The sequence below is a fragment of the Mobula birostris genome, chromosome 16 (genome assembly GCF_030028105.1).
Source record: "Mobula birostris isolate sMobBir1 chromosome 16, sMobBir1.hap1, whole genome shotgun sequence".
NCBI classification, from domain to species: domain Eukaryota; kingdom Metazoa; phylum Chordata; class Chondrichthyes; order Myliobatiformes; family Myliobatidae; genus Mobula; species Mobula birostris.
This window is the reverse complement of record NC_092385.1, coordinates 73,016,719-73,033,629: the sequence shown is the minus strand read 5'-3', so window position 1 is coordinate 73,033,629 and position 16,911 is coordinate 73,016,719. Positions and strand designations below refer to the sequence as shown.

General features: G+C 38.7%; 1 protein-coding gene across 6 annotated transcripts in view; it reads left to right on the top strand.

Annotated features, from left to right (window-relative positions):
- LOC140211222 (hyaluronidase-1-like) overlaps positions 1-16,911 on the top strand; it is a 46,061-nt gene that overhangs the window by 18,259 nt on the left and 10,891 nt on the right. For 2 of the 6 annotated variants that reach the window (XM_072280840.1, XM_072280841.1), the window contains one exon: positions 4,275-6,562. The exons of the other annotated variants lie outside the window; for them this stretch is intronic. In XM_072280840.1, coding sequence (XP_072136941.1) covers positions 4,275-5,447 — 1,173 coding nt within the window. In that variant the 3' untranslated portion in view covers positions 5,448-6,562. Of the gene's footprint in view, positions 1-4,274; positions 6,563-16,911 lie in introns of those variants that run through there. 6 annotated transcript variants of the gene reach the window in all.

Here is a 16,911-nt window from a genome sequence, read left to right as displayed (position 1 = left end):
GGAAGCTGGAGCACCCAGAGAAAATCCACACGTTCCACAGGGAGGACATACTGTATAGACTTCTTACAGATGATACTCGGACTGAACTTCGAACTCCGACACCCTGTGTAATAGCATAGCACTAACCGTTACACTACTTTGGCGCCTGTGACATCATTTATGTTCCATGCTCACCTTCACTCCAGAGATTGTAATGATTCAGGATTAGGAGCGGTCAGGAATGCTGTCTATTCCCCAGAGAAGAAGTATCATTCATTAAATGCCTGTCATTAAAAAATTAAAGGTTCACTTTATTTGTCACATGTACATTGAAACATACAGTGAAGTACAGTCAGACCTCCATATCCGCGGATTCAACCAACTGTGGATCGGGATCGGAAAAAAACCCGGAAGTTCTCTCTCTTCCTTCTTATTCCCTAAACAATACAGTGTAACAACTATTTACATAGCATTTCCATTGTACAAGTTTCCCCCGCTATCTGAAAGTAAAGCGAAGAAGCAATTACCATTAATTTATATGGGAAAAATTTTTGAGTGTTCCCAGACCCAAAAAAATAACCTACCAAATCATACCAAATAACACATAAAACCTAAAATAACACTAACGTATAGAAAAAGCAGGAATGATATGATAAATACACAGTCTATATAAAATAGAAATAATGTATGTTCAGTGTAGTTTCACTTACCAGAATCAGGAAGACAGCGAGCACACTGGAAGGTTCATGCATTTTTCGATCATACAGTTCTTTGTAAACACTCAAAACATCCTGCAAACCTGCCCTAAACCTACATGCCCTTTCAAAATTAAAGTCATACTTTTCTGCAGTCATTGCAGCATTGTCAATCATAGCGAAAATCTCACGCAGTTCAAAGCCATGGCAGCTTGATGCTGAGATGCTGAGTGTTTTGCCAAGAGCAAAACAAACACCGAACGCTATTTTCGCTTTTTGCCACTTTCGCTGCTCAGGGTGCGCGCTGCCTCTATAATGGCTCGCTGCAAAACAACACTGAATGCCATTTTCGCTTTTCGCCACTCTCGCTGCTTGGGGTTCGCGGAAGAGCTACGATGGTTGCGTCTGTACTGAACATGTACAGACTATTTTTTCTTGTCATTACTCCCTAAACAATGCAGTATAACAACTATTTACATAGTATTTACATTGTACTAGGTATTATAAGTAATCTAGAGATAATTTAAAGTATACGGGAGGATGTGCGTAGGTTATATACAAATACTACGCCATTTTATATACGGGACTTGAGCATCCGCGGGGGGTCCTGGAACCAAACCCCCGCGGATATAGAGGGCCAACTGTACTTCGTTTGCATCAAGTCAATTCAGCCAAGATTCTGCTGGGCAGCTCGCAAGTGTCACCATGTGTCAGTAATTATGCAATAAGACAAGTTCATGCTGCCTTGGAATAATTGTGAAATATAGCACTCTGTATCAGAGCTGTGATGTTTCAGCAATTTAGTGGAAGGGAAACCAATATGCTGAGACATTTTCCTGTGACATTTCCATCCCTGAGGACAATTAACTGGAAATGATGGCACACTGGTGTACAGGCAGGAAGATGTAGACCTTGGAAACTTCAATATTGACTCCATGCTCCATGGAAGTCTCTTGAAATCAGGTCTGACATAGACAAGCAAAACCTCTGATTGAAATATGTCATCATCTCTCAGATAATTAAATCAGTGTTGCGCTTTGTTGAACAACAGCAGAAAGAAATAGCATACTAAAAGTAGTTAGCATACAGAATTTATTCTGAGTAAGGGCCTTCAGTGTTCATTGACAAGTATGTAGCTTTGCATCAGAACTGAAATGTTTTCCAAAAGACATAACTGCCTGCCTGGGTCTGCAGCAGGAGGTGGGATAAATTACTGTACCTCATTCTCATCAACCTACTCTGGCAGAGGCATCTATCCATAATAGTCCTTGTGGAGGCAAAGTCATGTTTTAACACTGAATTCACTATCATATTATGTGGTACTAAAACTATGCTAAATGGAATAGATTCAGAACAGAGATGGCAGCTCAGTGAAACTGCACCTAGGATTACATACATATTAAGTAGCAAAAACAGCCACACCTTCAACTCCATAGATACTTAGCACCAGACTTTTTTCACTTACTTCTTTGTTTTTCTACCTCTCATTTAAAATCTGTCCCTGTGAAAAGCTACCTGTTCTTATATGCTTAGCTTTCAAATTTTGTTCGATAAAATTCCCCCAGATATACCTCAGGATCCAGCAGTTTCATCCACCTTTTCCAACCATAGCTCTGCTTTAATCTCTTTGTAAACCAGATAGTTGAATCTGTAATGGCGGCTTATTTTCCTCAATGCATTGCAAGCTGCTTGCATGTTTGACAGACACCTTTACTTTGTTTTTTTGCTTTTTTCTTTTCTCATAGTCAGTATTTCAACAAATTTTAATGCTGCTTCTGAAGCATCATTTCATTTTGTGTTGTAATCTGCCTATCATTTTATCTGCTTCAGCAGATTTTATTTTAAATGTGCAAAATGTTGGATGCTGTAAAAGTGTGCATCCTCTGCCAAGAGGTTATTTTTGCTTCCAACCAACGTTACAGCTCTATTCTTTGACGGCCTTTGATTTTTAATACCACCCTCTCTTATGCCCTTTGCTATTTTTCATCCATTTGCCCTAGAGTCCATTCTTTATTCACTGACTTCCTTTCATTTTCTCTCCGTTGCCTGTGCCCCAGCCGAAGTTCCAATTTTTGGATCCAGCTTCAATTTTCATTGCTTCAACTTAATGCGTTCACATCCTTTTCTTGCTCACAATTTAGTTTAACTTTCTCTGGCCTTCTCCATTTATTCATTGCATCTCACTGGTCTATTGAAGTTATTTTCAATTTATCACCATGTCTTTCAGGTACTAATTCATTTGCTGCACCAATATTTTAGAATTTTACTAACTTAATGTTTGCAGGTGCTGCATTAATATGTTATTTGGAAGCTAACTGCTTACTTCATGCTGTATCTGTATGTAACCATTTCCTGTCATGTCAGAGAGACGGTAATAGGATACAGAGGTAACTTAATTTGGAAGTTCAAACCCGAAGGCAAGTATAGGGTGAATGGCAGGATTCTTAACAGCATGGTGGAACAGAGGGATCTTGGACTCCAGCTCCATGGATCCCACAGGCTTGCTGCACATGTTGATAGGGTGGTTAGGAAGTTGTATGGTGGGTTGCCCTTGATTAGTCAAGGGATTGAGTTCTAGAAAACTCTGGCTAGGCCGCACCTGGAGTATGTGTTCATTTCTTGTTGCCTCTTTACAGGAAGGAAGTGAAAGTTTTAAAGAGGATGCAGAGGAGATTTAACAGGATTAGAGAGCACATCTTATTGAGGTTGAGCAAACTAGGGCTTTTCTGTTTGCAACAAAGGAGGTGAGAGGTGATTTGAGAGAGGTGTATAAGATGATAAGAGACATTGGAAGGGTGCATAGCCAGTGCCTTTTTCCCGGGGTGGAAACAGCTAATACAAGAGGGCATAACTTTATGGTGATTGAAGGAAAGTATTGGGGAGCGGATGTTAGAGATAGGCTTTGTACAGAGAAAGTGATGGATGTGTGAAATGTTCTGCCAGGGTGATGGTAGAGGCAGATACATTAGGGGCATTTAAGAGACCCTTAGATAGGCATATGGATCATACGAATGATAGAGAAATGGAGGGCTATGTGGGAGGGAAGGACTGAATAAGGATAAAAGGTCAACACACCAATGTGGGCCAAAGGGTCCGTACCATGCTATAATGTTTTATGTTCTATGTCAGTGACTATTGATACACATATGGTGTTTGCTTTATGTAGATTGAGTCCTTTGTTGCAATGGTAAAATATAGAGAAAATTCATATTTTTTTCTGTAATTTACACTAACAGTTTATTCTGTTCATTATTTAATACCATTGCTTTGCTTTGAAATATTAGTTTATTGCATAATACAGTACCTGTCTCCCTATGCACAGTATTGTAAGGCATAAATTGACTTAAACTTCCACATGGCCAATTGAAGAGAAATATTGACACAATGGCAGGAGACAGCATATGCAATCAGAAATCATATTTAGGATGTGAAAGAAAAAAATAGTCAAATAAAAGATTTGTACATCATTTTACGGAATGCATATCTGTTTTAAAAATGTTTGAATGCAAACTGGCCTGTTTATGCAAAGATGCGACTGTTTATTCGATGTGTGTATACATTTGGATGCCTAATCGAATTCTAACATTTTATTGCTGTTAGTGTGAGAAGATCATATCTGAAGAGTTGAGAGCAGTTCCTCTGCACTACTGTCCCGAGCTTGTGGAGGCTTGTGCAGATCTTATTAATGAAGAATGGAAGAGGAGCAAAGCATCTCGGATTCATTCACTCCTGAAGTCCTCCAGTAGTTTCCCAGTTTGCCTTGTGTTGAAAAAGATTCCAAATGATATTGGAAACACAAATAGTGAAAACAGAAGCCAATTGGTTGGGCACAGCAGGCTCTCACGTGTAGTTGGTAAATCCAGTGGCTTGTTTGTGGAGACAGTTGTTGTTGCTAAGGAATTTCGGGGCAAGGGTTATGGAAGAAAGTTAATGGAAGCCACTGAAGCCTATGCTAAGAACCGAGGGTTCAAAACTCTGTATCTCACTACTCATGATAAGCAAGACTTTTATTCCCACTTGGGTTATGTACTGACTGAACCAGTGCAGAATGCAGGGTCTATGACCACATTCATGAACATGGAATTCCTAAAAAAGCTATCTCTTCCATCAGTTTCAACACCAATTAATTCTCATTTGCTCTTACCACCTGCTCCATCTCCACAAGTACCATTTCCAACTCCACAGCTACCTACTGCTCCTGTTTCTGAACCTGCTCAACAAAATAGACAGAGTCATTCTTCATCTTTTCATCCATTGAAACCTTTCCAGTCTCATGTATCAGTGACTCTTCCATCATCTTTTACTGCACTCTCTTCACAGTCTGGACAGCTTCAGATTTCTGTGCCCTGTTCCTCAAACATTTCCCAGTTAGATGAGTGTGTTCCTATACCTCCCCCACCTCCACTCCCACCACCATTACCGAGTGCACATCCAGGTCTTCCCTCACTAATTATGTCACAGTTACATGGGCAGACCCATCCTTGCAACTCATCCCCTTTGTCGCCCACTCTTCCCATTTCACAAATGTCCCAGTTGCATACTTCTTCGACTCTACACCTTCAACTTGCCCCATCACCTGCAGATTCTGTAGTAATGTTTCCCACACCACCACCCTTGCCTAGTGCTTCAGAAACTTTAACAAAGTTAGCCCAGTTTCCTTACCATTCACCTAAATTTTCAAAAGAGAATGAGAAAGCCACACAAAACCCATTGGAGACCCCTTACCGATGTGCTAAAGGCCTTCCTGTCTTCTGGATGAAAAAAGGCATATAACTTAATCAAATCCGATCCAAATGCTTGAAAGAATATATTTGAAAGTTGTCTTCAACTAAGTGATACCAAATGAAGTAAAATAGAAAATATTCTAAAAGAACCACATTAAGATCTGGTTGTAAGTGGTTTTAATGAATAAGAAGCTGTTTAACTTGGTATTTCTGACCAGGAACTATGTGTAATAGAATTGGTGCAGGTTGTTACCAATGTAAAAGTGAGATTCTTAGTATGAGAGAAGTTTTATGAGATTGTATTATTATGAGTGTTCTTACATGATTGAGCTAAAGAACAGAACTGAATACCTTTATACATGTGAAGTTGACTATTAACTTCTGAGAACTTTAAAATATGCTGCCCAAGTTATTTTCTGAGCAATAATGTACTCATTAATTTCACTGCTTGAAATAAACTATGTGCAAAAATGGTAGCTTTTAAATATTCATGGTGATTTTACTTTTTGAATTTCAGTTTCTTGTTCTGGCATTTATTTTCTTCAATTAGCTCTAAATGAAGGCAATAATCACCAGAACAAAAATGTAAGTGCAAAAAGTAAAATAAAAGAACTATCAAAAGTGCCTTTGCTCTTGGACTACTTGTTGCAAATTATGTTAATCACCAGGGAGGGCAAATCATGCTGCATTACTGAAATTTGAGATACATATTTGAGATAAATTTACTGATATTGTGTGTGAAAATTTTATGGAGATAGTAAACAAATATCACATTAAAACAAATGAGTAGTGGGAATATAGTATACTTAAAATTCTCAGAAAAGAACAGATTCTGAAATGAACTTAGCATGACTAAAGGTAGTTGTCATAAATTATGGGCTTTTGAATTAAGTCAGCAAAGGGATAGAGGTCTGTTGTAGCAATTTTAGTAATCCTTACTAAATGTGCCAAATGTACCAAGTTACTGGAATGCAGCCAATGAGAGAAGTGATTTTATATAGTACTGTGCAAAAGTTTTAGACACTTGTATATAGCTAGGGTGCCTATGACTGTTGCATAGTACTGTAGTAATTTTATGTGTTGAATTGTACTGCAAAAGAAATTTAATGACATATGTGAGAGATGATAAAGCTGGTTCTGATATGGGTCTTTAATGTGGAGAGAGGGAAGAGGGAAGGGAGAGGGGATCATGGTTAGGAAAAGGGGAAGGGAGAGGGGAGGGAGCAGGAAGTACCAGAGAGACATTCTGTAATGATCAATAAACTAATTGTTTGGGATCAAATGACCTTGCCTTGAGTCTGAGGGCTGGGTGTGTCACTTCCCGCCCCTGGCATTCCTCCTCTGCCAACTGTCCCACACCCCTCCTGCAGCACTCTACCATTGCCATTCCCAACATCCTTTGCTCCTGCCAGATTTACAAACTTGCTCCATTTGACAAATACAGTACTGTGCAAAGATCTTTGGCACCATAGCTACATATATGTGCCTAAGACTTTTGCACAGTATTATATATAGATTCTGGTTAATTGGGCCATCATAAGCCACTGCTTATTTGGGACAACGCTTAGGGAACAAAAACTAATAATGAAATAGCCAGGATTTTCTTTGCTTAATTAGGACAAGAGACTGTTGCCAAACAGTTTCTAAGTAGTGTCATCCGCATGCAATTGTACGGCCGTTAGAAACTACACCGAACTTATAGCGATCAGTTTTAAAATAGTGCCAGTCACATGAAATTTTGTTCAAATAGCAGTGGTTTTTGTCACTGATCGTTAGTGAGTGATAAACAGTAAGACAATTTAGAACTGTTCTGCTCACTGTGGTTTCAAGCACTCAGGCTTAGAGATACAAGAAATGGCTGGGAGTAAAAATGAAATAATTTCACTACTTCAACAAGTTAGGAACGGTTAAGAATTTGAAGGTATCATCATCTTGAATGTTACAATAAAAATGAAGATTTGGAGGATGCAATTGTCGAAAGCATTATATGTAGGCAGTTCACTATCTACTCTAGTTTTCTGTGCTGATTTTGTTCATTTACAGTCAATCAAAAGAATATGTGAGCATATACTGAATGAATCCTTATTTCAATCACCATTAGGATTTAATACACAGTTTTATAGTTCTGTAGTAGTTTTGGTAGTGTTGCAATTTGTTCTGTATTTAATTTAAAAACATAATATGTAACTCAGTTGAACGGTAGTTCATCTTAAATTGTTTTCATACAACTTCAGTTAACTGAGGTAACTGCTTAATTGGGCTACACTGTGCTAGTCCTGATGTGTTCCAATTAACTGGAATCCTATATATCTACATATGTAACTTGTTGATTTAACATCATTGATGACAAACTTAGTATCCATATTGAAGATAAAAGTAGTAATAGGATTGCAAGATGAATGAAGAACATTCAGCAAGGTAAGCAACAAAAAAATCTTTAAAATACTTGGTAGATTGGCAACATCTATGGAGAAAGAAAGTTGATGGCAAAGAGTATGTAGTCACTGGCAAATTGAACATTCAGTGCTAAATCTCCAAACTAAGTTTGAAGTTGCCTTAGAAGGAGTCAAAAGTCAGATCATCGGCAGAAAGGCCCTGTATGATGATTGACGCAAAAATGGAAAACAAACATCACTTGGAGCATCTTGGACCAATCTCTGTCCATAAGATAAAGGTGACTAAAAGACAAGTCTTCCTTCTATTTAGTCTGAAATGAGAAGAACAACTTGTGTCTCCTTTGCAATCTTTTAATACTTCAAAGATTTTACACTTCTGAAAATGTTTGTTTTGTAAAACTTACAATATAATGTTGTTTCAGAAACTTAAGCAACCTCTTAAAAATTGTTGAAAGTTCAAAAAAAACAAACTTTTGGAAAGTCCAGTTTGGTGAAAAGACTGAAAAACTTTACTTGAATCGTGTCATGAAATGAAGGAAGCAACATCGACTCAGACCATGAGAGGCCTGCATTGGGCATTTTCATGCCTTACAAGGCGCAGATTGGAAGTCTGTGTGGGGTGCCACTCCTCGCACAGACATTAGAGCAATGTGTGATTAAGTGCCTTGCTCAAGGACACAAACACGCTGCCACAGCTGAGGCTCGAACCAGCGACCTTGAGATCACTAGATGAATGCCTTAACCACTTGGCCACATGCCCAACACAAAATGAAATGAACAGCTTGCAAAAAGCACAGTTGCAGGAAAAAGTTTGTGAACCCTTAGCAGTTACCTGGTTTTCTGCCTTAGTTACTCATAAAATGTGGTCTGATCTTCATCAAAGTCACAATAATAGAAAAACACAGTTCGCCTAAACTAATAACACAAACAATTGTAATTTTTCTCATCAATACTGAGTACACCATTTAAACAATCTGTCTAGGTTCAAATAAGTATGTAACCTTTGGGGTAGTGCCTTCTACAAAAGCTATTTGGAGTCAGATGTTTCAATCAATGGGATCAGATTGAAGGTGTGGGTCTTAGTGGTGCCCTGCCCTATAAAAAAGACACAAGTTCAGGTTACTGACAAAACCCACTTATCTCAAGAAAGATCTGTTTATGTGCACCATGCTTTGATCAAAACAGCTTTCAGATAACCTTAGAAGAATTGTAAAGATGCATGAAACTGGAAAAGGCTACAAAAGCATTCTAGAGACCTGAGTGTTTATCAGCCCACAGTAAGAGAAATTACCTACATATGGAGTGTGTGTCCTGGAAAGAGCACAACATGCAATGCTGAAGGAGGTGAAAAAGAGCCCAAAGATAATAGCAAAAGACCTGCAGAAATCTCTAGAACTTGCTAAAGTCTCCGTTCGTGTGTCCATTGCAGTATAAGAAAAACACTAAATGAGAATGGTGTTTATGAACTAAATGAAATGCCCTACAGCATTAATAGTAAAAATCTTATCCAGGGCATTACATATACACATACACACAGGTTCCAGATGGAGTTGCAGAAGTTTTCAACAAGGAAACTGGAAGTCACAAATGCACTATTTACAGGTAAGGCCATGGGTTACCCACCTGGAGAATGAAGAGTTTAAACTGCATTCAAAATGAGAGAAGAGAGCACACACCGTTTAGGTAGGCAAACTGTATAAAGATAACACTCCATTGCACTACAACATGCCATGTTCTATAAACTTTATCTTGGGAACAACGGAATCTCAGTGGACCAAACTGCCTTCTCTAATCATGGACATATGAAATGAAAGAGGAAGAAAATGTGAGGCATGATCTATCAGCTATCCATTTCTGAAATTTACCATTAAATCTAAATAATTTAAAATACTGGAAAGCAAAGTAACATTTTCCAAAAGTCTATGTGTTTGCACATTAAGCTCAGAACACGTATTCCTTTCTCATCTAAGATATGAAGTTAGATACATCTCTTCCCTATCAATTTTAAAACATCAAAGTCCTTTGCAGCATCAAATTTCTCTGTGAATCCCTCATTCACACATAGCTAGCTCTATAAATGAAGTATTGGAGAGAGGCCGAGACATGGATTGTAATTTGAAGAATCTTACAGCTCTTTAAGATAATTTCAGTGAAAGAACTGCCCCCAAATGTTCTGCTCTTCTCTCAGAGGGCAATGAATCTGGAATTCTCTGCTCCAAGGACAATGGAGGCTGAATCCTTAGATGTCAGAGGGGTGTCAGAGATAAATATCTGAAAGATGAAGAATTAAGAATCATGGGGAACTGGCAGAGAAGAGCTGAGGCCAGCAGAGATGAGCTATGATCCTATTGACTGGCAGGGCAGCTCGGGGGCCTGGTGGTCCTGCCTTCTTGTGTCGGGTTTTTCCCTCAACTTCATCCACAGTATGCCTCACACTACCCCATGTGATGCATGGTTTCAGGGTAAACAGGGTGTTGATGTCATCTACCACTCTTAAGCGGCTGTAGCTGTTGAAATCTGGAGCAAACCACAAACTGCTGGAGGAACTCAGTAGTCAGGCAGCATTTGTAGAGGGAAGTGAATAGTCAATGCTTTGGATCGGGAGCCTTCTCCATCTTCTGGCCTTTATGGCTCTATCACCTGTGCACTGATATTTGTGAAATATAGGCCAACATTGCCAGCTGAAGTCCTCCTTGGGTTGAAATAGGGTATCTCAGTAGCTGCTGCTGTCCCATGTAAACTCATTTGTAATGGAGGTCAATATAGAGTATCCTTTAGCAAGGTGAACCCATGGAAAGCATCCAGCCCAGATAGGGTAGCTGGCCGAGAACTAAAGGTCTGTGCTGATCAATTGGCTGGACTGTTCACTGATATCTTTAACTTCTCACCTTGACAGTCTGAGATACCCAACTGCTTCAAGCAGGCTCCAATTATACTGGAGCCTAAGAAGAATGTAATAATTTGCCTTACTGACTACCATCCAGCACCACTTACATTCACAGTGATGAAACGTTTAGAGAGGTTGGTAATGAAATGTATCAAGTCCCGCTTGAGAAGCAACTTGGATCTGCTCCAATTTTCCTACCAGCACAAGTCTACAGCAGATGCCATTTCACTGGCTCTTCACTCAACCCTGAAACATCTGGACAGTAAAGATGCTGTAGGAGCCACATGTCTATTTATTGTCTGTCTGTATTGTATTTGTTTTGCATATCCTCACTTTTGATTAAGGTAATTTGCTATGTGGGTGGTGGTAAAGAATAACTGTGTATAGTAAACAACAAGTATTCTGCAGATGCTGGAAATTCAAGCAACACACATAAAAGTTGCTGGTGAACGCAGCAGGCCAGGCAGCATCTCTAGGAAGAGGTGCAGTCGACGTTTCAGGCCGAGACCCTTCGTCAGGACTAACTGAAGGAAGAGTGAGTAAGGGATTTGAAAGTTGGAGGGGGAGGGGGAGATCCAAAATGATAGGAGAAGACAGGAGGGGGAGGGATGGAGCCAAGAGCTGGACAGGTGATTGGCAAAAGGGATACGAGAGAGATACGAAAGCAGGATTTCCCAGTGGCCACACATTTTAATTCGAAAGCAGGATCTCCCAGTGGACACACATTTTAATTCCACATCCCATTCCCATTCTGACATGTCTATCCACGGCCTCCTCTACTGTAAAGATGAAGCCACACTCAGGTTGGAGGAACAACACCTTATATTCCGTCTGGGTAGCCTCCAACCTGATGGCATGAACATCGACTTCTCTAACTTCCGCTAATGCCCCACCTCCCCCTCATACCCCATCTGTTAATTATTTTTATACACACATTCTTTCTCTCACTCTCCTTTTTCTCCCTCTGTCCCTCTGAATATACCCCTTGCCCATCCTCTGGGTTTCCCCGCCCCCCCCCCGTCTTTCTTCCCGGACCTCCTGTCCCATGATCCTCTCGTATCCCTTTTGCCTATCACCTGTCCAGCTCTTGGTTCCATCCCTCCCCCTCCTGTCTTCTCCTATCATTTTGGATCTCCCCCTCCCCCTCCAACTTTCAAATCCCTTACTCACTCTTCCTTCAGTTAGTCCTGACGAAGGGTCTCAGCCTGAAATGTCGACTGCACCTCTTCCTAGAGATGCTGCTTGGCCTGCTGCGTTCATCAGCAACTTTGATGTGTGTTGTTAGATATAGATCCATAATGGATCTGTATCTAATACTTATGGTATGTTGTTGGGAATGAGAAATATTCCTTTAGACAAAATTAAAAATCTCTGGGAACAAGATTTGCAGATTCCAATTTCTGAGGATACTTGGAATGAAATTTTTAAATTGGTTAATACCTCATCGTTATGTGCCCGTCATTCCCTTCTTAATTTAAAGTGGTTCATAGGGCCCACATGACTAAAGATAAGCTCTCATCCTATTTATTTGGATATATCTCCCTTTTGTGATAGATGTAACAATGTAGAAGCTTCACTTATTCGTATGTTTTGGACTTGTCCGAGTCTTGAAAAATATTGGAAGGAAGCATTCGAAACTTTTTCGGTGCTTTTTAAAGTAAATTTTAAACCTAATCCTTTGACTTCCTTATTTGGTATTGTTGGAGGAAATGATATTATTTTGGAGTCACATGATTTGCATATTTTGGCCTTTACTTCTCTGATAGTCAGGAGGGCATTGTTGCTTAAGTGGAAGGATGCCACTCTGCCTATTCATACTCATTGGTTAAATGATGTTATGTCTTGATTAAATTTAGAGGAGATTTGCTGTTCAATTTCTGAACCTAGACAGGATTTTTTAACATTGTGGGGACCTCTTCTGAATTATTTTCAAAATCTTTGATCTGCTATTAAGCACAGATGTTAGCTAACAATATGTTTTATTATATAAGGATTTTTTCCTTTTCTTTTTTTTAAACCAAACAGCTTTTTTTTGTGGGTTTAGATTTTTTTTTGTATAATAAAATTATCTCTTTTCAATATTATGTTTAAATTTAATGTATACAGATATGGGTTAATGAGACTATATTTGTGATTCCAATATATTGTAATTGATATATCTTATATATCCTACTGTACTTTGTATTCTTTTATGTAAGAAATCAATAAAAATATTGAAAAAGAAAAGATAAATTTTGGTAAGATTCAGCAGGGACATTCTGAACATGAAGGGATGTTGAGCACAAGGTTGTTGTTACACCACTCAACTGACCTATCTGACTCCTGCATGGATCTTGTCACTTTGTCAACTGCAGTGGCATCATCATCAAATTTGTAGAATTGCTGTCTGAGCAATGCTTAGCCACAAAGTCGTAAGTATAAGGAAAATATAGCAATGGGCTCAGCACACAGCCCTGACGCGCTCCTCTTTTGAGGAGGAGAAGTTGTTTCTGATCCAGACTGACTGTGGTCATCCAGACATACACGATTCCAAAGGGACTTGATAAGGTAAATGTTGAGATGTTCTTACTAGTGGGAGAACCTGAACATAGCCTCAAAATAAACAACTGGTCATTTAAACTGAAGTGCAGAGAAATTTCTCTCAGAGGGTGGTGCACATCGAGAATCTCTGCCCAAGAAGGTGGTGAAGGCCAGATCATTATTAGAGGTTAGGAGTATATAAATATTTGAAAGGTCGAGGGATTTTGGGATATAGGTAATTGGCACAGTAGAGGAATTGAAGCTAGCACAGATCTGTCATGATCATAATGGCAGACTTGTGGCTCCAGGTAGTGTACCCCTGATCCAATTTCCTTGTGTTCTTGTGTATCTGAGGTAGATATCTCAATGCACTGGAAAAATATCACCATTATCTCCACAAAGTCCTTCTAAATCACAACAGAACTAACATTAGTGTCCACACCCAGACCCAAGGGTAGAATGGTAGTGTAGAGGTTAGCGCAAGGCTTTACAGCACTAGCTGTAGATCAGGGTTCATTTCCTGACACTGCCTGTATGGTGTTTGCACATTCTCCCTGTGACCACGTGGGTTTCCTATGGGTGCTCCGGTTTCCTCCCACATTTCGAAGTCGTATGATTAGGGTTAGTAAGGTGTGAACATGCTACGTTGGCTTTGTAAGCATGATTTGATTTGAGACAAATGGTGCATTTCACTGTATGTTTTAATGTACATCTGACAAACAAAGATAATTTTTATCATTCCCCATTACTGAAGCCCTTGTATATTCAATCAATTAACACATGTTGTACACATTTTTGACACAAGACTCCCAAGAAAGATAATGTTCCAATCTCTGGCACAATAGGATATGATAGGGAAAAAGATTCAAATATGTGTGTGCTCAAGCATGCCTGATGAAATATAAAATCCCTATTAACTCCTGGGATCACTGACAAGCATGCATAAGTGGAGAGGCAATGTTGAGATGCAAGAACCTGATTTAAAGTTTAAGAATTTTAAGTCCATGCATTAGATGCACTGAGGTATGTAATGAAAGAAGTGAACCTCACCTACACGGTATGCCATGTCTATGGAACACCCTGCAGTTCCCTTATTGCCATCATTAGGCACTTCAGATCCCATCAAAGCAGAATGGAAGTAAGTCATCCTCTACTCTGAGGATGCTAATGAAGAAGACCCTAATAGTGATCCCCAATGAGCCCCCTTGCCAAAAACTGTTCCTATTCTCAGTGTCATGATCCCAAGTATGCAGTGCTTTACAAATATAAATCCAATTATGAGACATGTTTATAAACAGTCTCATAAAGATATGCTGAAAAAAGAACTTTTCAAGTCAGTAGCCACCACACCCGATAGATCAGCTAGGCATTAAACCTGTCAAACACATTTGAGAATGACTTGATAGCTAAATATTGGCTGTAACATCAAGAACTCCCCTGATCCTCCATGAAATATCCTCATGATATGTTTTACAGCCAGAAAGATAGATACGAAAAGGCTTCAATTTCATGTGTATAATAATTCCACAGTGAACAGTGTACCCATAGTAACTAGGCCTTACAGACATTCCATATTGAGTGTTAGCAGATCATTCACGCATGGAGGACATCATGGCTGGTAATTTCTCATTTCACCAGATACCTAGAGGCACCTTTTCCCAAGAAAAGTTATGAGGATCAAATTCCTGAAGCAATGGGAGAAATAAGACCAATAGTAGCAATGCACCAGCTTGATATCAACAGTGTCAACAACTGATCAAAAATGGGTCTCCTAATTTGTGTTGTACCAGTTCAAGAACCAGTAACCTAAAACAGACCTCAGCTTAACTGAATTGAGAAGCCATCATTAACTGCTCTAAATAGATACCCACAAAACCAACATTTTGTTCATAATAAATGCTTGATGGAGTTCTATCTGCAGTAGAAAGACACCCTCTCTTCCCAACCAACTTCCACCTTCATTTCAAAGGGGTACTAGGAAAATCATAAATATGAAATGTGACACCTTTGTCAAGTTGTCCAGAAACTTCAAATCCTATCCACCACCCATCATCACCTCCCACCCTACCAAACAAAAAAATGTCTTTTTGGCCATAATTTCCTTGTTCAGATATTTTGTAGCCTTCATAACCACCAGCAACACTTTGTTTGCAAGTGTTATTGTCCTTGAGCAGTACATTAACACTAAAACAAAATGGCTTTAAGAGGAGTTTAATAAAATAAATATTGATTGAACTACTTTTAGAACTAGAGTTGAACAATCAAAATATTGGTTAATGATTAAAAAAACAATTTAACAAGCAATGGAACTTCTTAAATTATCTGACTGATCATGATATTGTTAAACTAGATTAAACACTAAACGCATAATGGTCAACAAGTCAAAGAGGACAAAACAGTTGAAGGGTTTATCTCCACACTTAACCAGTGGTTGCAAAACCTTTCAGGATGTGATGTATCAGTTAGTTTTTCTCTGCTCTTTCTCCTGCAAGGTCACAGAAATGCCTGTGGTGAGTATTATACTTGCCTTTTATATCTTTAAGACTAAGCTTATTACTTTCAAATATAATGCCATATTGTACAATCTGACTTAAATTTCCTTAACATTCATCATAAACAAACAGATATACTTCCAAAAATTGATCAGTGTACTAAAGAGTTGTCTTCATGTTTGGATGTTAGTGCTTCTACCCAAATGGTTCATTTCTCTTAAAGACAAAAGTAGTTTTAGATTGTTTCTGAATTTACTGCTGTTGAAATGAAACTGTCAACCTTGTGACTTGTAAATCATTTGTAAAAGTTGCAGCAATATCCTATAAGGCCATTTCATTGTCAGCAATTATACAGACATGATATATAATGCAATGTTCTTCATTGTTTCCAATGTATCTTCTTTGCCATGCAGATCTATTGATCTTTGAATAAGAATTCCATCAATTAGGAGTTTCACCAAACCATTGAGAAATACCTGTTTTATGTCTCCTAAATTTTAAGATCATAGAAAGTCTCAGTGAATTAAAAGGTATCAAATGTAAAACAGTCAGCAAGTAAGGAAAGAAAAAGTAGAGAAATACAGCCAGTGTATTTATCTGACATCATTTATTAGAAAAATTAGGAACCCATTAGTAATTGTATTTGAAAACCTTAATATGATTAGGCAGAGTCAACATGGTATTTTGAAAGAAAATCTCATTTAACAAATTTAATAAAGACTTAAAAGCATAATTAGCAAGTTTGATAGAAAGTTAGTAAATATTTGATATTTGGATTTTTAAAAGGGAACCAAAAATACATTAAAGATAAATTACTAGGAGGACACACTAAGTCTGCAAAAGAATACAGGTAGATTGAGCAAGTAAGTGTTTAGAAAGAACATGGAATAAGGGAAAATGGATGGTTAATCAAGTACCCATCAACCTTTGCTTTAAATATATCTAACGACTAGACCTCCAGAGCCAGCTGTGGCAATGAATTCCACAGATTCACTGACCTCTGGCTGAAGAAATGCCTCCTCATCATGTGCAGCTTTGCACTGAATGCTTAAGAAAGCATATAGTTAGTTGGAGGCTCTGCAGGACAGATCTCCAAGATTGAATCCTGGTATGAGGAGGACGTCACATGTAGAGGGAGAGAACAGGATGGGTACATGCTTGCTAAAATTTAGTAAAAGAATTGATCTCATGAAACTTAGGATTTCATAAATACTATAC